We start from the raw sequence: 26,305 nt of genomic DNA on the forward strand, positions 1-26,305 counted from the left end.
ACTACCAGGTTCCCATGCCCCACTTGGACCTCTACCCACCATCTCTGGAGTCTTCGCCCATCCCCTTCCAGTGAACAATGTGGTATCCCTTTGATCCCCTTGTCTGCAAGTTTTTCATGCAGCCTTGTCAGCTCCAGCTTCCCTCTCCTCGGTCTTCCCTCTGCCTTCCATTGTCCATCTGCTTCATCCACCTCCTTGTCGCTCTGCCTACCATCGTTCTTCCACCCTCCCCCTGCACAGCCCTCCTTCCACATTGTTCCCCTTATCTTCGTCAAGTCAACACTCCCCCCCCCCCCCCCCCCCCAATCAACCCCTGTTTCCCACAGTCCCCAGCCTCACACTCCACCCCCAGTTGAAATTTGGACCTTTGTAGTGGTGGCTGCGTGAGTCCCGCAGCACAGTGCTGTCCAGATATACACTGGCAAGGAGAGGCAAGGGGACCCCTGTGCTCCCCAACCCCAGGCGCAGTTCTGATCTGAGACGGTGAGATAGGAGGGTCCATGGGTCCAGGAAGCTCGGTGCTGTCCATGAAGACCAGCTCGGCATGGACATGGAGGGCAGGAGACGGTCTCTCCCGGCAGAGTGGTGAACAGCACATCAGGAGCAGCACAGCCACTGTGGCAGAAAGTTGGTGCACTCACCCCGAAGCCTCTTGCGAGCTGAGGACCGCCTTGTGCCCGCCACTCTTTCGCAATCGGGTTTTAGACCAACATAATTTCACATTGGCGTGACACAAGATTGAAAGGCCTGATGGGATGCCGGTGGCCAGCTGTTTTAATCATGAGGTGGCCCCAATAAAAATATCACATCCACAGTGATATGTGCACTCTGCCATATGTCTCTCAGTGACAGAAAGACTTTCTCCAAAAGCTTTTGTTACCCACTGTGATTATACCTTTACAGAATCTCACCGCCTGTGCTTGCCTGAACATCAGCCCCATCAAGAATGCCACAGTAATCCCAGGCAAGTGTCCGAGCCCAGGCTGTCAAGAGGCTTTCCTGACCTTCATGTGCGTGATGTGTGTCTGCAGTCTCATTGGAGCAATGGCGCAGACACCGGCGATCATTATACTCATCAGGTAGGTCGCCCTCCACCTAATACCGTGTTATGCCAGCTTTAACAGTTACCTGATTGATGTGAATGTACCTTGTAGACCAGAAGGTGCCAGGTTTAAATACTGGTGTGTGCTTAATTGGGTGATTTCAGCTAAGTGGTTCAGACTTCTCAATTGACCCCCGAAGCAACCAGACGGAATGTGTGCATCCCCACAGCTAGAATGGACCTCCCATACAGATTCCCTTGCAGCTTCATCAGATCAGCACCATGGGGCCCATTGTAGAAGAGACACATTTAAACAAGTTACTGGGTGGAACACAGGTGGTCCTTCAACATGTAGACCATTCCCAGACGTCTCTTGGTGTATTCCTGTAGGATTAAGGGATGTTGATTGGGTTACACACTGGGCGGGATTTTCGGTCGGCTGATGCCAAAACCGGGAAACAGGACTGGACGGAGAATAGGTTCCGACGCTAAAATCGCGGCGGGCGCCGGTTTGACGGCAAATTGCAATTCTCCGTCATCTCAACAGCGGCGTCAATGTAGTCCGGAACACACGTACAGTAAACGCCATTTGCAAATCATTAGCTTTCCTGACCAATTCTCCGGGGCCTCCGCGATTCTCCACATCCGATGGGCCAGGGTTCCGTCGGCACGGTTCACTTGTGCTTATAAAAATTGTGAAACCGGCGCCATGGGTCCTGAGGGAGCGAGGGGGGGGTAAGAAAAGTGTCCAACATTGCCAAAGTTTGCCGGCAGTTGTGCCGCTGGCTGGGGGGGGGGGGGGGGGGGGGGGCTTCTGCCAGGGTTGGGGGGGGGGGGGGGGGAGTAGCGGGGATGGGCAGGAGGTGCAGTTAGGGTGAACGAACAGGAAACACCATTACCACAGTCTACAAGGCATCCATGTAGCTATGCACGCCGCTGATAGACCACTGTGAACTTTTTTTTAAATTTAGAGTACCCAATTTTTTTTTCCCCAGTTAAGGGGCAATTTAGTGTGGCCAACCCACCTAACCTGCACATCTTTGGGTTGTGGGGGTGAGACCCACGCAGACATGGGGAGAATGTGCAAACTCCACACGGACAGTGACCCAAGGCCGGGATCGAACCCGGGTCCTCAGCGCTGTAGGCAGCAGTGCTAACCACTGCGCCACCGTGCTGCCCTTTCCCACTGTGAACTGAACACCACTCCCCTAGGTGCCCTCTGGCCCCAGCCAACCCATCAGCTGGATGGGCGCGCTCCAGCGCAACCAGTGCCACCTTGTTAGCTGGGATTAGTGTGAATTCCACACCGTTTTTCATTGGAATCGATAGTGATCTACGTGGCTCCGGTGCGAGCTCCTCCACAGCTGCTGAATCGATCCAGGTTCGGCGCCAGTTTTGCTGCCGTGAGAGTCCACGATTCGTGCCCCGGCGTCAACACTTAGTCTCAGGAACAGAGAATCCAGCCCACTAACCTTTCATCCCTGGGACCTTGGTTCACACCTGGTCCAGACAGATGGGATCCAATTAGCTTTAGCAGATTTGTTTGTGAAATGAAGATAACCCATTGGTGTGGGGCCCACAACTAGCGAGCAGCTCACCACAACAGAACTAGCCAGTGACTCGCACATCCTATGAAAGAATAAATAATTTTTAAAAACAATGAAATCGCCACAATTGGACATTAAGAAAGTAAATCTCACCCAGAGCGGCCACTAGGAAAGAGTGATGCAGGAGCAAAAACTCTTGAGGTCACTGCTGAACGACATTGTTGGTGTAGCTGAACACTGCATCTAACCTGTGCTGTATCTGACCCAATGGAAGCATCAGACTGCACCAGACTTTGGGATAGTGTAAATGGAACATTGTCCTGTGTCTGCTCCATGCTGGGCCTGACTTGCAAGGGGTCAAGGCTGAGTTTGTGTGCCTGAAATTGGAAAGTATTCCATTCCTTTCAATTTGCATGTCTTAGGATCCACAATCATTTTTATCACAAAGAATTGACAATGAGGATGTTTAACAAAGGAGAAAGTCTCATTATGATTTTGAAAGCTGATGAGTGACAGTACAGAGGCCCTGAACCTTGGTCTGAAATTCCATGCTCGCATCCGCTGCTAACGGCCTCCTCATCCTCCTTAACAGGATCCTCCTCCTCCTTCCCCGCTCCTCTCCCCCCACCATCTTCCTCATCATCTTCCTCCTCAGAAGTTGAAGCTCCGGCCATGGCGTCTACCCCTTTGCGTTGTAGGTCCCTCTGCTGCACAATGTTATGCAGCATGCAACACACCTGAATACCCTTGCTGGGACATGCTGCAGAGCTCCACCCGGGCAATCGAGGCACCTCGATTTTTTAAATGCCAATGGCCTGCTCAGTTGCTGATGTAGTTGTGTTCTCCTTCATCTTGAGGACGCCTAAGGGGCTCATTGGCCAGGTTCCTTAAGGGTAGCCTTTGTCCCCAAGAAAATAGCCATAGGTCTGCGTTGTTGCCTGCAAGAGGTGAAGGGGTTGGGAATTCCTTAGTATGAAGGAGGCATGGCAGCTGCCAGGAAACCTTGCACACACATGAAGGAAAACCTCTTCTTGCTCATGTTCACTTGCTTCTATGGTGCCCATGTATGAGGGTGCCATGCCCATGTTGTATCTTCCTTGGTGTGGTAGTATGTATTAGGGGTCATGTGGGACTGGAAGCCCTAATGTCATTGGCTGACAGATCCCGGGTCCTGGTTGGCCGTTGACCTCTAGCTCCGCCCTGAAGGCGGAATATAAGAAGCCGGAGTCCTCCCCCGCAGGCCAGTCTACTATCGAGCTGCGGGGGAACAGACACGCTTAATAAAGCCTCATCGACTTCACTCTATTCGTCTCTCGGAGTCTTTGTGCGCTACAATTTATTAAGCGTGCCTAAAAAGGACTATGGAGCTCAGGATCATCCCGGAATGCCTGAGGATCAGCCCCCACACAGTGAACGCGGCAGCAGCCTTCAAGCACTGGCAGACTTGTTTCGAGGCCTACCTCAGAACGGCCACCGGCCGGGTCACAGAAGACCAAAAACTACAGGTCCTGCACTCGAGGTTAAGCACGGAGATTTTCTCCCTCATCGAAGACGCGGAGGATTTCCAGACGGCGTTTGCAGCACTGAAAAGTCTCTATGTCCGCCCAGTTAACCAAATCTACGCTCGCTACCAGCTCGCGACGAGACGGCAAAGTCCCGGAGAATCGATTGACGAATTCTACGCCGCGCTGCTGATTTTGGGACGAGCCTGCAGCTGCCCTTCGGTGAACGCAAATGAACACACGGACATGTTAATGCGCGATGCTTTTGTGGCAGGTATGAACTCCTCCCAAATCCGCCAAAGACTTCTAGAAAAAGAGTCGCTAGGACCCTCAGAGGCACGGGCCCGAGCAGCCTCCCTAGACGTGGCCGCGCGTAATACCCGCGCCTACGGCCCCGACCGCGCGGCTGCCCATTGGGCTCCGTACGTACCCGTCGCGACAAACCCACCCCTCCCCCCCCCCCGGACACCCCACAGGCTTGCGCGGTCCAAACGCCAAGTCGCACCGGGGGCGCCCGCTGCTATTTCTGCGGCCAGGCGAAACACCCCCGGCAGCGCTGCCCGGCCCGCGCAGCAATCTGCAAGAGCTGCGGGAAAAAGGACCATTTCGCGGTTGTGTGCCAGTCCCGCGAGGTTGCCGCTGTCCCGGGAGAACAGGGAGCCCTGCACGCCGCTTACGCTCCCCAACCCCCCCAGCGCCCCATGTACGACCCGCAGGCGCAGCCACTCTGGGTCCCGACCACCGCGGTCCCGGGAGAACAGGGAGCCCTGCACGCCGCTTACGCTCCCCAACCCCCCCCCGCGCCCCATGTATGACCCGCCGGCGCTACCAATTTGGGTCCCGACCACCGCTGTCCCCAGAGATGAGGGAGCCCCGCGCGTTCCTAACGCTCCCCAACCCCCCCAGCGCCCCATGTGCGACCCGCAGACGCCGCCATTTTGGGTCCCGGCCACCACGAGGGGAGGAAGGGCGCCGCCATCTTGGACCACCCCAGACCTGTACGACGCATGGGGGGGGCCATTTTGTCCACCCCCGCCGCCATCTTGTGACCCCCAGCCATGTGCGATGTAAGGGGGCAGCCATTTTGTTCATCCCCGACGCCATCTTGGACGGCAACAACGGACCCCAGTGTCGACGGCTCCACGGGGTTCGAGGAAGACGCTCCACTACTACAACCACGTCTTACTTCAATAACGCTCGACCAAGCTCGGCCCCGGACACTCCAGACGACGACGACAACGGTGCTAATAAACGGGCACGAGACACCATGCCTAGTCGACTCCGGGAGCACGGAGAGCTTTATCCACCCCGACACGGTAAGACGCTGTTCCTTGACCACCTATCCCAGCGCACAAAAGATTTCTCTAGCTGCAGGATCCCACTCCGTACAGATCAAAGGTTTCTGCATAGTTACCCTAACGGTGCAGGGGAGGGAGTTCAAAAACTACAAACTACACGTCCTTCCCCAACTCTGCGCCCCACATTACTGGGATTAGATTTCCAGTGCAATCTACAGAGCCTTACCTTCAAATTCGGCGGCCCAATACCCCCACTCACTATCTGCGGCCTCGCAACCCTCAAGGTGCAACCCCCGTCCTTGTTTGCGAACCTCACCCCGGATTGCAAACCCGTCGCCACTAGGAGCAGACGGTACAGCGTCCAGGACCGGACCTTCATTCGGTCCGAAGTCCAGCGGCTACTAAAGGAAGGCATAATCCAGGCCAGCAATAGTCCCTGGAGAGCACAGGTGGTAGTAGTGAAGACAGGGGAGAAACAAAGGATGGTCATAGACTATAGCCAGACCATCAACAGGTACACACAACTAGACGCGTACCCTCTCCCCCGCATATCCGACATGGTCAATCGGATTGCCCAATATAAAGTCTTCTCCACCGTGGACCTCAAATCCGCCTACCATCAGCTCCCCATCCGCCCAAGTGACCGCAAGTACACAGCCTTCGAGGCAGACGGGCGATTATACCATTTCCTAAGGGTCCCATTTGGCGTCACAAACGGGGTCTCGGTCTTCCAACGGGAGATGGACCGAATGGTTGATCAACATGGGTTGCGAGTCACGTTCCCGTATCTCGACAATGTAACCATCTGCGGCCACGACCAGCAGGACCACAACGCCAACCTCCAAAAATTCCTCCAGACCCCCAAAGCCTTGAACCTCACGTACAACGAGGACAAGTGCGTTTTTAGCACCAACCGGCTAGCCATCCTGGGCTACGTAGTGCGCAATGGGATAATAGGCCCCGACCCCGAACGTATGCGCGCCCTCATGGAATTTCCCCTCCCGCACTGCTCAAAAGCCCTGAAACGCTGCCTGGGGTTTTTTTCATACTACGCCCAGTGGGTCCCCCAGTACGCAGACAAGGCCCGCCCCCTAATACAGACCACGACCTTCCCTCTGTCGACAGAGGCTTGCCAGGCCTACAGCCGCATCAAAGCGGATATCGCAAAGGCCACGATGCGCGCCATCGACGAGTCCCTCCCCTTCCAGGTCGAGAGCGACGCCTACGACGTAGCTCTAGCGGCCACCCTTAACCAAGCGGGCAGACCCGTGGCCTTTTTCTCCCGAACCCTCCACGCTTCAGAAATCCGCCACTCCTCAGTGGAAAAGGAAGCCCAAGCCATAGTGGAAGCTGTGCGACATTGGAGGCATTACCTGGCCGGCAAGAGATTCACTCTCCTCACCGACCAACGGTCGGTAGCCTTCATGTTCGATAATGCACTGTGGGGCAAAATCAAAAATGACAAGATCTTAAGGTGGAGGATCGAGCTCTCCACCTTCAACTACGAGATCTTGTATCGTCCCGGAAAGCTGAACGAGCCGTCCGATGCCCTATCCCGCGGCACATGTGCCAACGCACAAATTAACCGCCTCCAAATCCTCCACGGGGACCTCTGCCACCCGGGGGTCACTCGGCTTTTCCACTTTATCAAGTCCCGCAACCTCCCATACTCTTTAGAGGAGGTCCGTACAGTCACAAGGAACTGCCACATCTGCGCAGAATGCAAACCGCATTTTTTCAGGCCGGATGGTGCGCACCTGATTAAGGCTTCCCGCCCCTTTGAACGCCTTAGTCTGGATTTCAAAGGGCCCCTCCCCTCCACCGACCGCAACACATACTTCCTTAATGTGGTGGACGAGTACTCTCGCTTCCCATTCGCCATCCCCTGCTCTGACATGACCGCGGCCACAGTCATTAAAGCCCTGAACACCATCTTCACACTGTTCGGTTGCCCCGCATACGTCCACAGCGACAGGGGGTCCTCTTTCATGAGTGATGAGCTGCGCCAGTTCCTGCTCAGCAAGGGCATAGCCTCAAGCAGGACGACCAGCTACAACCCCCGGGGGAACGGGCAAGTAGAGAGGGAGAACGGCACGGTCTGGAAGACCGTCCTACTGGCCCTACGGTCCAGGGACCTCCCAGTTTCACGGTGGCAGGAGGTCCTCCCGGACGCTCTCCACTCCATCCGGTCGCTATTGTGTACGAGCACTAATCAAACGCCTCATGAGCGTCTCCTTGTCTTCCCTATGAAGTCTTCCTCTGGAACGTCGCTGCCGACCTGGCTGGCGGCCCCAGGACCCATCTTGCTCCAAAAGCATGTGCGGGCACACAAGGCGGACCCGTTGGTCGAAAGGGTTCACCTCCTCCACGCGAACCCGCAGTACGCTTACGTGGAGTACCCCGACGGCCGACAGGACACGGTCTCCCTGCGGGATCTGGCGCCCGCCGGCAACACACACACCCCCCCGACACCATTCACCCAACCCCCCCCTTCCTGCCACCGCCGCACCCCGCGACCGCCCCCTTCCCAGGAGGATCGGTTCCCCTCCCCTCAGGCCCGACCAAGAATAAAGCCCAAGCTGAAACCGTAAGGCTCCCGGAGACGACAACACCGGAACAAGCACCACCACCACCACCGGGGCCGAGGCGATCGACACGGACGACCAGACCGCCCGACCGACTCGTGGCGTCGATCTAAATCAATATATGGACTTTTCACAAGAACATTTTGCTTTTTCTCCCGATACCTTCTGTAAATAGTTGAAACAGGACAAAATTGTACATACTGTATTGCCATATGAATGTTTTCCTCCCAGGACCAGCCCTGTAAACCCTTACCACCATGTGAAGCATCACCCCGCCGGGTTCATTTTTGACAAGGGGTGAATGTGGTAGTATGTATTAGGGGTCATGTGGGACTGGAAGCCCTAATGTCATTGGCTGATAGATCCCGGGTCCTGGTTGGCCGTTGACCTCTAGCTCCGCCCTGAAGGCGGAGTATAAGAAGCCGGAGTCCTCCCCCGCAGGCCAGTCTACTATCGAGCTGCGGGGGAACAGACACGCTTAATAAAGCCTCATCGACTTCACTCTATTCGTCTCTCGGAGTCTTTGTGCGCTACACTTGGCACCATGTTCTTTCAGGCACCTGGGTGCATGAGTCTGTAGGAGCAAATTAAAAATTGCCCGAACAAGTGCAGCAACCCCACCCTCCTACTCGCTTACGTTAAAGCCAGACTGTTGCTATTGAATATTTGCCACTTCTGGGGCAGTTAATGCAACTTTGGAACAAATTGCAAATAAGTCCCTGCGCCTCTCCAAAAGGACATCTTTAGCTCTCCAACGAAATCCACAAGGTTTATACCTGCTCCTTCCTACTCTTTTCGGCACACGTTGGCCGGGATTCTCTGTCCCGCCACACCCGTTTTCTGGTGCGCCGCACCCCCGCCGGCAGCGGGGTGCCCCGTCCCGGCCGCCGGCCGATGGAGCTTCCCATTGTATTCACCTCCATGCTGTCGGGAAATCAGCGGCCGTGAGTGTGCTGCCGGCGAAGTGGAGGATCCCGCCGACGGAGAATCCGCTCGTTGGGATTCACACATGGTCAGCTGCCTCTGCAAAACAGTAAGAAGTCTTACAACGCCAGGTTAAAGTCCAACAGATTTGTTTGGAATCACTCGCTTTCAGAGCGTAGCTCCTTCATTAGCTCGTGCAAAATAGACAAGCACTAAACGTGACCCTGCCTCATTCCTGCCCCCACAAAAATGGTAGGTGCCATGTTTGGGGAATGTATTCTGGATTTCGCCCTCCTCCGACATTCCTGCAGTGACAGAGTGGCTCTCTGTCATTGCGAAAATCCAGGCCTCGGGTGGTCAACTTCCTTGTTTTTAGTTTAATTTGCCTGATCATGTTAAGAAACACACAGCGAATAGCGTGGGGGAGGGGAAACAAAATGCACAATGCATCACTAAATCATTCGCTTTGTAATGAATCCCAGTATCAAAAGACGTGAAAAGGTCAGAAGATGTCCTAGCTGAACGTTAATGATTCAGAAAATAATAAACATTCGTCCGGAAACACTGCTTTCAGTTTTGATTCCGTCTGGCTTCAGGTCATCTGTTTGAAGAGGTTTGTAATTTGTGAAAGAAATAATTGCGGTGGATGTAGCCAGTCGCAGTGCAGTCACAGGACAAATTGATTATGAGCGTGCTAATTAACTCCCATTCAGTCTGTTCGTGTTTTTCCTGTCTTCCTTCAGGGCTGTTAATCCTGAGCTCAAGTCGTATGCGCTGGGCGTTCTGTTCCTGCTTTTGCGATTGCTTGGTGAGTTTCTGCATGCTTGTTTCTTTACATATTAAAATTGAGAAAGCCGTGTGGTGAAGGGCCATCATGTGAGGCCAAGGTTGCAAACAGTGGGTAAGAAGATGCGAAGAAGCAGGAATGAATGGCTGGGTGACCCCAAGTTTGTATATTGAAAGATTGCTGGGGTCATTGAATACACAGAGGAAAGAGGTTTTGTCATTTTCAAGTCCCAGGAAAGAATAAACTGAAGTTTGGTGGGAAGTGGGGCGGGGTTTCGTGTTTCACAGTGGCGGAGGCGGCCTGACATTTGCTGGGGGCAGGATCTTCTGACCCCACCGCTGTCAACGGAGTTTCCCCGTACTATGCATCCCCCCCCCCCCCCCCCCCCCCCCACCCCCAACGCCAGGAAATCCATAATAATAATCTTTATTGTCACAAGTAAACTTCCATTAACACTGCAATGAAGTTACTGTGAAAAGCCCCCAGTCGCCACATTCCGGCGCTTGTTCAGGTACACGGAGAGAGCATACAGAATGCCTAATTCACCTAACAGCACGTCTTCCGGGACTGGTGGGCGGAAACCGGAGCCCCCGGAGGAAACCCAGACACGGGGAAAACGTGCAGACTCCGCACAGACAGCGACCCAAGCCGGGAATCAAACCTGGGACCCTGGCGCTGTGAAGCAACAGTGCTAACCACTGTGCTACCATGCTGTCCACGGTGGGGATTCGCTGTCAGCAGGGCTGGAAGACCCCACCAGCGAGAACGGCCAGCAAATTCCGCTCGCGGTGTATGAGAGTGAAGCATTTGCCACAGGTAAAAACACCATGGAATACTCAAATACTCGCAAAGTGACCTCTAACAATGTATCAACTTTGGTTCAAGTGATGGCATTCTTACATTTAAACTGGAAGGTTGTGGATTCACATCCCACATAACCTAGAGCACATTATTCTAGGCTAATGCTTCTGTGACCTACTGAAGAGCCGGGGCATGCCAGCTGTCCTTGAACTTTCTCAACATTAAACCAACCCCCTGCCTTCTCCGCTGGTTGCAAGTAAGATCCCCGGCACTTTTGGAAGAAAAAGGGGGCATTTTAGGTATACAGGATCCATTCAACGACCCTGGACTGCCAGTGTGAAAACAGCGAAAACAGCGCCGGAGGAGAGAGCCGGGTGATTTCAAAAGCGCGGGAGGAGAGAGCCGGGACAGCGAAAACAGCGCCGGAGGAGAGAGCCGGGAGATTTTAAAAGCGCAGGAGGAGAGAGCCGGGACAGCGAAAACAGCGCCGGAGGAGAGAGCCGGGAGATTTTAAAAGCGCGGGAGGAGAGAGCCGGGACTGCGAAAACAGCGCCGGAGGAGAGAGCCGGGAGATTTTAAAAGCGCAGGAGGAGAGAGCCGGGACAGCGAAAACAGCGCCGGAGGAGAGAGCCGGGAGTTTTAAAAAGCGCGGGAGGAGAGAGTCGGGACAGCGAAAACAGCGCCGGAGGAGAGAGCCGGGAGATTTCAAAAGCGCGGGAGGAGAGAGCCGGGACAGCGAAAACAGCGCCGGAGGAGAGAGCCGGGAGATTTCAAAAGCGCGGGAGGAGAGAGCCGGGACAGCGAAAACAGCGCCGGAGGAGAGAGCCGGGAGATTTAAAAAGCGCAGGAGGAGAGAGCCGGGACAGCGAAAACAGCGCCGGAGGAGAGAGCCGGGAGTTTTAAAAAGCGCGGGAGGAGAGAGTCGGGACAGCGAAAACAGCGCCGGAGGAGAGGGCCGGGAGATTTAAAAAGCGCGGGAGGAGAGAGCCGGGACAGCGAAAACAGCGCCGGAGGAGAGAGCCGGGAGATTTAAAAAGCGCGGGAGGAGAGAGCCGGGACAGCAAAAACAGCGCCGGAGGAGAGAGCCGGGAGATTTTAAAAGCGCGGGAGGAGAGAGCCGGGACAGCGAAAACAGCGCCGGAGGAGAGAGCCGGGAGGTTTAAAAAGCGCGGGAGGAGAGAGCCGGGACTGCGAAAACAGCGCCGGAGGAGAGGGCCGGGAGATTTAAAAAGCGCGGGAGGAGAGAGTCGGGACAGCGAAAACAGCGCCGGAGGAGAGAGCCGGGAGATTTAAAAAGCGCGGGAGGAGAGAGCCGGGACAGCGAAAACAGCGCCGGAGGAGAGAGCCGGGAGATTTTAAAAGCGCGGGAGGAGAGAGCCGGGACAGCGAAAACAGCGCCGGAGGAGAGAGCCGGGTGATTTTAAAAGCGCTGGAGGAGAGAGCCGGGACAGCGAAAACAGCGCCGGAGGAGAGAGCCGGGAGTTTTAAAAAGCGCGGGAGGAGAGAGCCGGGACAGCGAAAACAGCGCCGGAGGAGAGAGCCGGGAGATTTAAAAAGCGCGGGAGGAGAGAGTCGGGACAGCGAAAACAGCGCCGGAGGAGAGAGCCGGGAGATTTAAAAAGCGCGGGAGGAGAGAGCCGGGAGATTTAAAAAGCGCGGGAGGAGAGAGCCGGGAGATTTAAAAAGCGCGGGAGGAGAGAGCCGGGACAGCGAAAACAGCGCCTGAGGAGAGAGCCGGGAGGTTTAAAAAGCGCGGGAGGAGAGAGCCTGGACAGTGCTGGGAGAGGTAAGTGCACAAAAGGTGTGGCAGGAGTACCTTTAGTCACGGAGTGCTGATTGGAACAGAATGCATCTGAGTTTAGGTGAGTGACTGAGTTCGGGTTAGTGGCGAGAGACGGCTGTGTTTTTGTTGGTGTTCGGGTTTATCCTTGAGGTTCTACAAAGAATTTGTTTTTTTTAAAATAATATTTAAATTAATTAACTAGTTGAATATGGCTGGACAGGTGATGTGCTGTTGCTGTATGATGATGAAACTGGTGGATCCCATTGAGACCATCAGTGACCACATCTGCAGCAAGTGTTGGCTGCTCGAGGAACTTCGGCTCAGAATTGATGAGCTGGAGACCGAGCTGCACACACTGCGGCACAGCAGGGAGGGGGAATATTACCTGGACGCTTTGTTTCAGGAGGCAGTCACACCCGGTAGAATAAGTACTGTTAATTCGGACAGTGGTCAGGGACAGAGTGGTGTGACTGCAAGGGAGGCAGGTAGGGGGATCCTGAGTTTAGGAGTTGAGGAGCCTCAGCCCTTGACCTTGTCAAACAGGTATGAGGTACTTGCTCCCTGTGTGGATGAGGAAGAGGGCTGTAGGGAGGATGCGTTGACTGACCACTGCACCGTGGCACAGGAAGCCATTCAAGAGGGGGGAGCAAAAAGACAATTGGTAGTTGTAGGGAATTCTATAATTAGGGGGATTGATGGCATCCTTTGTAAGCCAGATCGAGAGTCCCGCATGGTATGTTGCCTGCCCGGTGCCAGGGTGAGGGACATCTCTGATCGGCTTGAAAGGATTTTGGAGAGGGAGGGGGAGGATCCAGTTGTTGTGGTCCACATTGGGACTACAACATCGGTAAGACTAGGAAAGAGGACCTGTTTGGGGATTATCAAACACTAGGGACTAAATTAAAGGACAGGTCCTCCAGGGTTATAATCTCTGGATTACTACCCGAGCCACGTGCCAATTGGCATAGGGTTGAGAAAATTAGAGAAGTTAACACGTGGCTAAAGGAGTGGTGCGGGAAAGAGGGATTCCATTTCATGGGGCATTGGCATCAGTTCTGGGGCAGGAGGGACCTGTACCGTTGGGACGGTCTTCACCTGAACCATTCTGGGACCAGTGTTCTAGCGAATAGGATAAATAGGTTGGTCACAAGGACTTTAAACTAGCAAGTTGGGGGGGAAGGGAAATGTAAAGCTATGGACAGTATAATGGTTAATGGAGATCAAGGCAGCAGGTTACGTGACAGGTTATTATGTAGAGATGTGGGTTCAAAGACAAGGAAAATTAGGAGAAAGGGTAAGAGGAAAAATAAATTGCGAAAAGTTACTGATCAAGGTGTTAGGATTCATAACAAAGACATAAAAAACAGCATAAGTGTACTTTACCTGAATGCTCGTAGTATACAAAATAAGGTAAATGAGTTGATGGCGCAAATCATCGTGAATGACTATGATTTAGTGGCCATTACTGAAACATGGTTAAAAGATGGTCACGACTGGGAGTTAAATATCCAAGGGTATCAGACTATACGAAAGGATAGAATGGACGGTAAGGGCGGTGGTGTAGCTTTGTTGTTTAAGGATGGCATCCGGGCAATAGTAAGGGATGATATTGGTGCTATGGAGGACAAGGTTGAATGAATTTGGGTGGAAATCAGGAATAGTAAGGCGAAAAGGACACTGATAGGAGTAGTTATAGGCCACCAAATAGTAACAGGATGGTAGGGCAGGCAATAAGCAAAGAAATAACAGATGCATGTAGAAATGGTACAGCGGTTATCATGGGAGATTTTAATCTGCATATCGATTGGTTTAACCAGGTTGGTAAAGGCAGCCTTGAGGAGGAGTTTATAGAATGTGCCCGGGATAATTTCCTAGAACAGTATTAATGGAACCTACAAGGGAACAAGCGGTCCTAGATCTGGTCCTGTGTAATGAGGCAGGATTGATTAATGATCTCATAGTTCGGGATCCTCTTGGAAGGAGCGACCACAATATGGTGGAATTTAAAATACAGTTGGAGGATGACAAGGTAAAATCAAACACTACTGTTTTGTGCTTAAACAAAGGAGATTACAATGGGATGAGAGAAGAACTAGCTAAGGTAGACTGGGAGCAAAGACTTCATGGTGAAGCAGTTAAGGAACAGTGGAGAACCTTCCGAGCGATCTTTCACAGTGTTCAGAAAAGGTTCATACCGACAAAAAAGAAAGACGGTATTAGAAAGGGGAAAAATCGACCGTGGATATCTAAAGAGGTGAGGGAGAGTATCAAATTGAAAAAAAAAACATACAAAGTGGCAAAAATTAGTGGGAGACTAGAGGACTGGGAAGTCTTTAGGAGACAACAGAAAGCTACTAAAAAAGCCATAAAGAAGAGTAAGGTAGACTATGAAAGTAAACTGGCTCAGAACATAAAAGCAGATAATAAAAGCTTCTACAAATATATAAGACAAAAAAGAGTGGCTAAGGTAAATATTGGTCCTTTGGAAGATGAGAAGGGAGATTTAATAATAGGAGACAGGGATATGACTGAGGAGCTGAACAGGTTTTTTTGGGTCAGTCTTCACAGTGGAGGACACAAATGACATGCCAGTGACTGATGGAAATAAAGATTCCATTCACCTGAGGAAGGAGCAGCGCTCCGAAAGCTAGTGACATCGAAACAAACCTGTTGGACTTTAACCTGGTGTTGTAAGACTTTGTACTGTGCTCACCCCAGTCCAACGCCGGCATCTCCACATCATGGAAATAAAGATATGATAGGTGAGGACCTTGAGATGATTGTAATCACTAAGGAGGCAGTATTGGGCAAGCTAATGGGGCTAAAGGTAGACAAGTCTCCTGGCCCTGATGGGATGCATCCCAGAGTGTTAAAAGAGATGGCTAGGGAAATTGTAAACGCACTAGTGATAATTTATCAAAATTCACTAGACTCTGGGGTGGTCCCAGAGGATTGGAAAGTAGCAAATGTGACACCACTGTTTAAAAAAGGAGGTCGGCAGAAAGCGGGTAATTATAGGCCGGTAAGCTTAACTTCGGTTGCAGGGAAAATGCTGGAATCTATCATTAAGGAGGAAATAGCGGGGCACCTGGAGGGAAATTGTCTCATTGGGCAGACGCAGCATGGGTTCACAAAGGGTAGGTCGTGTCTGACTAATTTGGTAGAATTTTTTGAGGACGTTACCAGTGCAGTAGATAACAGGGAGCCAATGGATGTGGTATATCTGGATTTCCAGAAAGCTTTTGACAAGGTGCCACACAAAAGGTTGCTGCATAAACTAAAGATGCATGGCATTGAGGGTAAAGTGGTAGCATGGGTAGAGGATTGGTTAACTAACAGAAGGCAGAGAGTGGGGATAAATGGGTGTTTCTCTGGTTGGCAACCTGTAACTAGTGGGGTCCCTCAAGGATCAGTGTTGGGCCCGCAGTTGTTCACAATTTACATAGACGATTTGGAGTTGGGGACCAAGTGCAATGTGTCCAAGTTTGCAGACGACACTAAGATGAGTGGTAAAGCAAAAAGTGCAGAGGATACTGGAAGTCTGCAGAAGGATTTGGATAGGTTAGGTGAATGGGCTAGGGTCTGGCAGATGGAATTCAATGTTGCCAAGTGTGAGGCTATCCATTTTGGGAGGAATAACAGCAGAATGGATTATTATTTAAACGGTAAGATGTTAAAACATGCTGCTGTGCAGAGGGACCTGGGTGTGCTGGTGCACAAGTCGCAAAACGTTGGTGTGCAGGTGCAACAGGTGATTAAGAAGGCTAATCGAGTTTTGTCTTTCATTGCTAGAGGGATGGAGTTCAAGACTAGTGAGGTTATGCTGCAATTGTATAGTGTGTTGGTGAGGCCGCATCTGGAGTATTGTGTTCAGTTTTGGTCTCCTTACCTGAGAAAGGACATATTGGCACTGGAGGGAGTGCAGAGGAGATTCACTCGGTTGATCCCAGAGTTGAGGGGATTAGATTATGACGAGAGGTTGAGTAGACTGGGACTGTACTCATTGGAGTTTAGAAGGATGCAGGGGGGATCTTATTGACACATATAAAATTATGAAGGGAATAGATAGGATAGATGCGGGCAGGTTGTTTCCACTGGTCGGGGAAAGCAGAACTAGAGGGCATAGCCTCAAAATAAGGGGAAGTAGATTTAGGACGGAGTGTAGGAGGAACTTCTTCACCCAAAGGGTTGTGAATCTCTGGAATTCCTTGCCCAGTGAAGCAGTTGAGGCTCCTTCTTTAAACGTTTTTAAGAAAAAGATAGATGCCTTTCTAAAGAATGAAGGGATTCGGGGATATGGTGTACGGGCCGGAGAGTGGAGCTGAGTCCACAAGGATCAGCCATGATCTCATTAAAATGGCGGAGCAGGCCCGAGGGGCCAGATGGCCTACTCCTGTTCCTAGTTCTTATGTTCTTATGTGAAGCCTCGCTCAGAGGGGTTTGCGATACTGGCTGAAATCTTCCCACCCTTCCAGAGCCGCCGGTCGCGACACCCCCGCTGCGGGTTCCTGGCAGCGGAAGGTGCGAGCAGCGGGAAAACCGTTGACATCCGCGGGACCGGAAGATCCCACCTCTGGCTAATGGCAGTCCATCTCTACAAGACACAGCATGGGGCAGGGGAGGGGGTCACCCATCCCGCCCATTGTGTTTTATCTCTATTTCCAACCCAAGCTCCCTTTGAATTAACCACCCCATTAGGATCAGCAGAATTTACACCCACATTGCTTAATAGCGAATTTTAAAATTGCCGTAATTAGCATTATCAATCCACCTTCCCAAGATAGCGATTGAAATCAATTATTTTGTTACAACTGTTGAAGTTTAATTCTCTTAAAAAACACTCAAAAGTCGCAGTTTGCCCCAGCCGCTTCAAGGTTTATTGACCGATGCGAAATTGTTTGCTTTGTCAGCAATTTGTGTAAACCACTAAATAAAAACCATTCAGCACTTCAGGATTCACTGCTGCATTGCTGGAGTAAGTTGCAAAGTTTAGTATCATCACTTACTGCATGTCATCTGCAGAAGGGCCAATGTTTTCAATATTAATGATCAAATTAAATGCTGATGTAATCTGTCACTTCCTCCACTTTCCCAAGTGCCAGGTTAATTATTCATGTACAATGTTCAGGGAAGCTCTGACTGTGTTATGTTTGTTTGGGTTCTTGGCTGACTGTTCGAGACAATCCATTGGCATTAATCCTTAAATGTTGCCCTCTGGTACCTCCCCCGATTCATCATTTATTGTTTGGATCAGCCATGATCATAATAAATGGCTGACCAGGCTCATAGGGATGAATGGCTTCCTTCTGCTCCTATTTTCTATGTTTTCTATGTATGTCAAGACAAAGGCAGAGGGAAGAAGGACTTTTTTTGAGCAAGAGCATCTCACTCAACACAGTATGTGCTGGGCGTTGCCCTCAGTGTCATGTTGGATGAGTCAGTTGAGAGAGTTAGCATCGCCCCTGAGATATGTCCTGTTTCTTCTCCGACACGCACACTCAAGCATTCAAGCGGAAGGCATTGATCTGGAGTGGGAGCTTAAGCTAATTTCCCCCAATACCACAATAAAACCAACTTGCATTTCTATAGTGCCTGCAACGTGGCAAAACATCCAAAGTGCTTCACAGGAGTGTCGTCAATGTAACAGGCAGCCACATCAAAGAGATATTAGGTCAGGGTTTTGTCAAAGGGGTAGGTTTGAAGACGTGTCCCAAAGCAGGAGAGAGAGGTAAGAGAGATGGGAATGGTTAGGGAGGGAATGCCAAAGTTTGGGTTCTTGGCAGCTGAAGGCATGGCTACTGTGGGCAGCATGGTAGCACAGTGGTTAGCACTATGGCTTCACAGCTCCAGGGTCCCAGGTTCGATTCCCGGCGTGGGTCACTGTCTGTGTGGAGTCTGCATGTTCTCCCCGTGTCTGCGTACGTTTCCGCTGGGTGCTCCCGTTTCCTCCCACAAGACCTGAAAGACTTGCAATTCGATAATTTGGACATTCTGAATTCTCCCTCTGTGTACCCGAACAGGCGCCGGAATGTGGCGACTCGGGGCTTTTCACAGTAACTTCATTGCAGTGTTAATGTAAGCCTACTTGTGACAATAACGTTTATTATTGCAACAATTGTGGAGGAAGTAAAATCGGGAATGTGCACGAGACCAGAACTGCGTGAGTGTCAATATCCGAGGTTTGTTTCGGGCAGGAGGAGGTTCAGGATATACACCCTCACCTCCCAAAATCATTTTTAATATTCAACGTTACACCGGACTGGGGTTACGCTCCACACAGTGCCAATCCTGAGTTTTGAGACTGCCTCACCGAGGGAATTGAATGGATTTTGCAATCAGACGCTGCCTTTGTATAATATTAAACTGAAATTGGTTCATGTTGATGCAAGGATAGCAGGTTAAATGAATTGAAGGGTAATTAATGGACAGAAATTTGTCCAAATGAAAATAAGAACATTATTAAATTTTTCAGACCAAGTTAAACTCTACTGAGATCAATTGAAAGGGTTTTGAAATCCATCTAATGTTTATACATTTTCTTAATGTGAATTATCCATTCATTCAAATCTAAATTGGGCAAAAGAAAAGCCACCTGTGCTATTTTGTTAAAATTGCTTAATTTATTTTAATTTGCTCGAGGGATGTGCGCTGGGCCAGTATTCATTGCCCATCTCTAATTGCCCTTGAATTGAGTGACTTGCTGGGCCATTTCAGAGGGCATTTAAGAGTCAACCACATTGCTGTGGGTCTGGAGTCACATGTAGGCCAGACCGGGTAAGGATGGCAGATTTGTTTTCCCAAAACGACATTAACAAGTCAGATGGGTTTGACGACAAAATCGACAACGGTTTCATGGTCATCACCAGACTTTTAATTCCAGGTTTTTATTGAGTCATAATTCTGGGTCCCAGGTTCGATTCCCGGCTTGGATCACCGTCTGTGCGGAGTCTGCACGTTCTCCCTGTGTCTGTGTGGGTTTCCTCCTGGTGTTCCGGTTTCCTCCCACAAGTTCTGAAAGACGTGCTGTTAGGTGAATTGGACATTCTGAATTCTCCCTCTGTGTACCCGAACAGGCGCCAGAATGTGGCAACTAGGGGCTTTTCACAGTAACTTCATTGCAGTGTTAATGTAAGCCTACTTGTGACAGTAAAGATTATTATTATTATCTAATTCCCTTTAAAAGTTCCTCCACCTTTTAGGTTGGAGCATTCCTGCCTCCAAAAGCTCTGAGTTGCAAACATTTCTCACCTGTCAAGACCGTTTGGCAATGAATTTCAATCTGTGACCTCTGGTCATGGATCCATTCGCCAGAGAGAAGAACTGTTTCTCCACCTACTCACGTTGAAGCCTCTCGTCGTCTTGCAAATCTCAATCAGTTCACCTCCCTAACCTTGTTTACTCCATGGATGACAGTCCAACCTGCCCAAACCTTCTCTATAACCAAGCCCCTCATTCCTTCAGCACTCTTCCATACCCTTTCTAATCAGGGTTTACGATTTGATGTGAAATGTCAGTGACAATAGTTTCGCCTAATTGCTTCACTCCCTTTTATGCAAGAATGCTTCCTAATTGCTATGGCAAAGGATTCAATTGATAGCAAATTCACCAGATTGCAATGGGAGGATATATAATTTGCCACTACAATGGGTGTTATTATTAGCCTCTGTGGTGCTCCCACAATGATGTTAGGGATTTTCTCCACGAATGATTAAAGAGTGGGAGTGTATGCTGGATGGTATTTGCCTTGAAGGTGCTGATGTTCCCTCATTTAGCTGCTATTTTCCGTTTTTGATCATAGATGTCACAGCGTGGGATGCTGATGACAAGCTCGCCCTGCTGAGTTGCTGCATTGCATTGTATAGACAGCACCTTCAGCAGCCACAGTGCTGGAGGGGTTGGACGTGGGGCCCCATGGAAGAGGCACTTATGTGGATTGCTCTGTGATGAATATTCAATTCAATGACCCAAAGTTGAGAATGTTTCTAGTCACTTTTTTCCATTCCGTGTCAACACAGAACTAAATGCAATATTCTAAAAGTTATCCAGAAAGTTCTCATATTAGTTAGTTGGGACTTTGTGTCATACGAACATTAGGAGCAGGAGCAGGCCACTCGGCCCCTCGAGCCTGCTCCGCCATTCAATGAGATCATGGCTGATCAGATTATAACCTCGACCTTCGTTAATCAAGAATGGATCTAGTTCTGATTTTAAAATATTCAAAGGGCGGGATTCTGCGCCCCAGGACGTCGGCAACGCAGATCGTGACCGGTCGGAGAATCAGACGTCTGGCCAAACTTGGGGGAGGGGGGGGGGCACTCAAAAATCCGGGGAGGGGGAGCTGCTTTGCAATGTGGGGTGCTGAGGTGGGACGGCCGCAGGACTTTGCTATTGGGCCGTTCGCTCAAAATGCCGGCCCGATACCGATAATCCCTCATATTCCTCGCATAAATTTACATGGCGAGAGATACTGAACAAACAAAGAACAAAGAAAAGTACAGCACAGAAACAGGCCCTTCGGCCCTCCAAGCCCGTGCCGACCATGCTGCCCGACTAAACTACAATCTTCTACACGTCCTGGGTCCGTATCCCTCTATTCCCATCCTATTCATGTATTTGTCAAGATGCCCCTTAAATGTCAGTATCGTCCCTGCTTCCACCACCTCCTCCGATAGCGAGTTCCAAGCACCCACTACCCTCTGTGTAAAAAACTTGCCTCGTACATCTACTCTAAACCTTGGCCCTCTCACCTTAAACCTATGCCCCCTAGTAATTGACCCCTCTACCCCGGGGAAAAGCCTCTGACTATCCACTCTGCCTATGCCCCTCATAATTTTGTAGACCTCTATCAGGTTGCCCCTCAACCTCTTTCGTTCCAGTGAGATCGCTCCTCATAGCTAATGCCCTCCATACCAGGCAACATTCTGGTAAATCTCTTCTGCACCCTCTCTAAAGCCTCCACATCCTTCTGGTAGTGTGGCGACCAGAATTGAACACTATACTCCAAGTGTGGCCTAACTAAGGTTCTATACAGCTGCAACATGACTTGCCAATTCTTATACTCAATGCCCCGGCCAATGAAGGCAAGCATGCCGTATGCCTTCTTGACTACCTTCTCCACCTGTGTTGCCCCTTTCAGTGACCTGTGGACCTGTACACCTAGATCTCTCTGACTTTCAATACGCTTGAGGGTTCTACCATTCACTGTATATTCCCTACCTGCATTAGACCTTCCAAAATGCATTACCTCACATTTGTCCGGATTAAACTCCATCTGCCATCTCTCCGCCCAAGTCTCCAAACAATCTAAATCCTGCTGTATCCTCTGACAGTCCTCATCGCTATCCGCAATTCCACCAACCTTTGTGTTGTCTGCAAACTTACTAATCAGACCAGTTACATTTTCCTCCAAATCATTTATATATACTACAAACAGCAAAGGTCCCAGCACTGATCCCTGTGGAACACCACTGGTCACAGCCCTCCAATTAGAAAAGCATCCTTCCATTGCTACTCTCTGCCTTCTATGACCTAGCCAGTTCTGTATCCACCTTGCCAGCTCACCCCTAATCCCGTGTGACTTCACCTTTTGTACTAGTCTACCATGAGGGACCTTGTCAAAGGCCTTATTGAAGTCCATATAGACAACATCCACTGCCCTACCTGCATCAATCATCTTTGTGACCTCCACAAAAAACTCTATCAAGTTAGTGAGACACGACCTCCCCTTCACAAAACCATGCTGCCTCTCACTAATACGTCCATTTGCTTCCAAATGGGAGTAGATCCTGTCTCGAAGAATTCTCTCCAGTAATTTCCCTACCACTGAAGTAAGGCTTACCGGCCTGTAGTTCCCTGGATTATCCTTGCTACCCTTCTTAAACAGACGAACAACATTGGCTATTCTCCGGTCCTCCGGGACATCACCTGAAGACAGTGAGGATCCAAAGATTTCTGTCAAGGCCTCAACAATTTCCTCTCCAGTCTCCTTCAGTATTCTGGGGTAGATCCCATCAGGCCCTGGGGACTTATCTACCTTAATATTTTTTAAGACACCCAACACCTCGTCTTTTTGGATCTCAATGTCACCCAGGCTATCTACACACCCTTCTCCAGACTCAACATCTACCAATTCCTTCTCTTTGGTGAATACTGATGCAAAGTATTCATTTAGTACCTCGCCCATTTCCTCTGGCTCCACACATAGATTCCCTTGCCTATCCTTCAGTGGGCCAACCCTTTCCCTGGCTACCCTCTTGCTTTTTATGTACGTGTAAAAAGCCTTGGGATTTTCCTTCACCTTATTTGCCAATGACTTTTCGTGACCCCTTCTAGCCCTCCTGAATTTCCTGCTTAAGTTCCTTCCTACTTTCCTTATATTCCACACAGGCTTCGTCTGTTCCCAGCCTTTTAGCACTGACAAATGTCTCCTTTTTCTTTTTGACAAGGCCTACAATATCTCTCATTATCCAAGGTTCCCGAAAATTGCCGTATTTATCCTTCTTCCTCACAGGAACATGCCGGTCCTGAATTCCTTTCAACTGACACTTAATTAGCCTTCCCCCAATTTAGCACATTCATCCTAGGACCACTCTTATCCTTGTCCACCAGTACTTTAAAACTTACTGAATTGTGGTCACTGTTACCGAAATGCTCCCCTACTGAAACATCTACCACCTGGCCGGGCTCATTCCCCAATACCAGGTCCAGTACCGCCCCTTCCCTAGTTGGACTGTCTACATATTGTTTTAAGAAGCCCTCCTGGATGCTCCTTACAAACTCCGCCCCGTCTAAGCCCCTGGCACTAAGTGAGTCCCAGTCAATATTGGGAAAGTTGAAGTCTCCTATCACCACAACCCTGTTGTTTTTACTCTTTTCCAAAATCTGTCTACCTATCTGCTCCTCTATCTCCCGCTGGCTGTTCGGAGGCCTGTAGTAAACCCCCAGCATTGTGACTGCACCCTTCTTATTCCTGATCTCTACCCATATAGCCTCACTGCCCTCTGAGGTGTCCTCCCGCAGTACAGCTGTGATATTCTCCCTAACCAGTAGCGCAACTCCGCCACCCCTTTTACATCCCCCTCTATCCCGCCTGAAACATCTAAATCCTGGAACGTTTAGCTGCCAATCCTGCCCTTCCCTCAACCAGGTCTCTGTAATGGCAACAACATCATAGTTCCAAGTACTAATCCAAGCTCTAAGTTCATCTGCCTTACCCGTAATACTTCTTGCATTAAAACATACGCACTTCAGGCCACCAGACCCGCTGTGTTCAGCAACTTCTGCCTGTCTGCTCTGCCTTAGAGCCCCACTGTCCCTATTCCCTAGTTCTCCCTCAATGCTCTCACCTTCTGACCTATTGCTCCCATGCCCACCCCCTGCCATACTAGTTTAAACCCTCCCGTGTGACACTAGCAAACCTCGCGGCCAGGATATTTATGCCTCTCCAGTTTAGATGCAACCCGTCCTTATATAGGTCACACCTGCCCCGGAAGAGCTCCCAGTGGTCCAGATAACGGAAACCCTCCCTCCTACACCAGCTGTTTAGTCACGTGTTTAGTTGCTCTACCTACCTATTTCTACCCTCACTGGCACGTGGCACAGGGAGTAATCCCGAGATTACAACCCTAGCGGTCCTGTCTTTTAACTTTCTGCCTAGCTCCCTGAGCTCCTGCTGCAGGACCTCATGCCCCTTCCTGCCTATGTCGTTAGTGCCAATATGTACAACGACCGTTGCCTGTTTGCCCTCCCCCTTCAGGATGCCCTCTACCCGTTTGGAGACATCCTGGACCCTGGGCAGTATCCTCTGAAAATGGGGCTATGACCCACGCCGGCGGTAAAACCGGCGCCAACCACTCCGGCATCAACAGCCCCTGAAAGTGATGAATTCTCCAATTTATCGAGGGCTAGGTTGACGGCAGAGTGGTTGGCGCCGCTCCAGTCGGCGCCAAAGGGCCGGCGCGAGTTCGCGCATGTGCGGAATGGCCGGCATGATCTCGCACATGCACACACTGGTCAGCGTATTTCCAGCCATGGACAGACCGGCTGGCATTTTTCCGCGCATGCGCGGGGGTTCTCTTCTCCGCGCCGGTCCCCCCCCCCCGCCCCCCCCCCCCCGCCCCCCAGGACACCACCCCAGCACACTTATCTGCCAGGTGTGAGGTGAGTAATTCATGCCGGCGGGACTGGGCCAAACTGGACGGTCACTCGGACAATCAGGGCCCGGAGAATTGCCGGCCCCCGAAAAACGCCGCCGGAGAATAGGGCAGCCGGCGTCGGGGCGGCCGGGCGGGATTCGCACCTCCCCCCCACTGAATTGCTTGCTCAGGGGAGTGCAAATCTGCTACAATCCACCTCCTGCAACATAACAAACGGCTGGATTCTTCCACCTCGCCCGCCACAAGATCGCCTCGGGCGGTTCGCGGACCATGTAAAGGTCCATTGATCTCAGGTGGGCGCGGCCGGAGAATCCCACCCATCGTCTCCCAAACGGAGAATCCTGCCCAAAGACTCTGTTTCCACTGCCTTTTGAGGAGCTCCAGAGACTCATAAACCTCTGAGAGAAAAATATTCTCCCAATCCCTGACTGAAATGAGCAACCCCTCATATTTAAACTGTTTCCTCCAGTTCCAGATTCTCCAACAAGAGGAAATATCCCCTCCACATCCACCCTGTCAATACCCCTCAGGATCTTAAAATTGTGACCAAGTCTCCTCTTCTAAACACCGGTAGTTACAAACCAAACCTCTCCAACCATTTGTCATAAGCTAACCTCCCCCATTCCTGGTATTAGTCTAGTAAACCTTCCCTGAACTGTCCCTAACACATTTACATATTCCCTTAGATAAGGAGACCAATACTATACGCAATATGTCAGATGTAGTCTCACCAATACCCTGTACAACTGAAGATAGACCAGTGAGCCTTACTTCTGTTGTGGGTAAAATCTTGGAAAGGTTTATAAGAGATAGGATGTATAATCATCTGGAAAGGAATAATTTGATTAGAAATAGTCAACACGGTGTTGTGAAGGGTAGGTCGTGCCTCACAAACCTTATTGAGTTCTTTGAGAAGGTGACCAAACAGGTGGATGAGGGTAAAGTAGTTGATGTGGTGTATATGGATTTCAGTAAAGCGTTTGATAAGGTTCCCCACAGTAGGCTACTGCAGAAAATACGGAGGCATGGGATTCAGGGTGATTTAGCAGTTTGGATCAGAAATTGGCTAGCTGGAAGAAGACAAAGGGTAGTGGTTGATGGGAAATGTTCAGACTGGAGTCCAGTTACTAGTGGTGTACCACAAGGATCTGTTTGGGGCCACTGTTGTTTGTCATTTTTATAAATGACCTGGAGGAGGGCGTAGAAGGATGTGTGAGTAAATTTGCAGATGACACTAAAGTCGGTGGAGTTGTGGACAGTGCGGAAGGATGTTACAAGTTACAGAGGGACATAGATAAGCTGCAGCGCTGGGCTGAGAGGTGGCAAATGGCGTTTAATGCAGAAAAATGTGAGGTGATTCATTTTGGAAGGAATAACAGGAAGACAGAGTACTGGGCTAATGGTAAGATTCTTGGCAGTGTGGATGAGCAGAGAGATCTCGGTGTCCATGTACATAGATACCTGATAGTTGCCACCCAGGTTGAGAGGGTTGTTAAGAAGGCGTACGGTGTGTTAGCTTTTATTGGTAGAGGGATTGAGTTTCGGAGCCATGAGGTCATGTTGCAGCTGTACAAAACTCTGGTGCGGCCGCATTTGGAGTATTGCGTGCAATTCTGGTCGCCGCACTAGAGGAAGGATGCGGAAGCATTGGAAAGGGTGCAGAGGAGATTTACCAGAATGTTGCCTGGTATGGAGGGAAGATCTTATGAGGAAAGGCTGAGGGACTTGAGGCTGTTTTCGTTAGAGAGAAGAAGGTTAAGAGGTGACTTAATTGAGGCATACAAGATGATCAGAGGATTGGATAGGGTGGACAGTGAGAGCCTTTTTCCTCGGATGGTGATGTCCAGCATGAGGGGACATAGCTTTAAATTGAGGGGAGAT

General features: G+C 50.6%; 1 protein-coding gene across 2 annotated transcripts in view; it reads left to right on the forward strand.

The window, feature by feature from the left end:
- slco3a1a (solute carrier organic anion transporter family member 3A1a) overlaps positions 1-26,305 on the forward strand; it is a 301,651-nt gene that overhangs the window by 267,273 nt on the left and 8,073 nt on the right. Inside the window, exons 8-9 of one of the 2 annotated variants that reach the window (XM_072470507.1) lie at positions 904-1,079; positions 9,612-9,706. In XM_072470507.1, the coding sequence (XP_072326608.1) occupies positions 904-1,079; positions 9,612-9,706 (271 nt within the window). The remainder of the gene's footprint in view (positions 1-903; positions 1,080-9,611; positions 9,707-26,305) is intronic. The other variant, XM_072470508.1, reaches the window with a different exon arrangement.

This window comes from Scyliorhinus torazame, chromosome 12 (assembly GCF_047496885.1).
Source record: "Scyliorhinus torazame isolate Kashiwa2021f chromosome 12, sScyTor2.1, whole genome shotgun sequence".
Taxonomy (NCBI): Eukaryota; Metazoa; Chordata; class Chondrichthyes; order Carcharhiniformes; family Scyliorhinidae; genus Scyliorhinus; species Scyliorhinus torazame.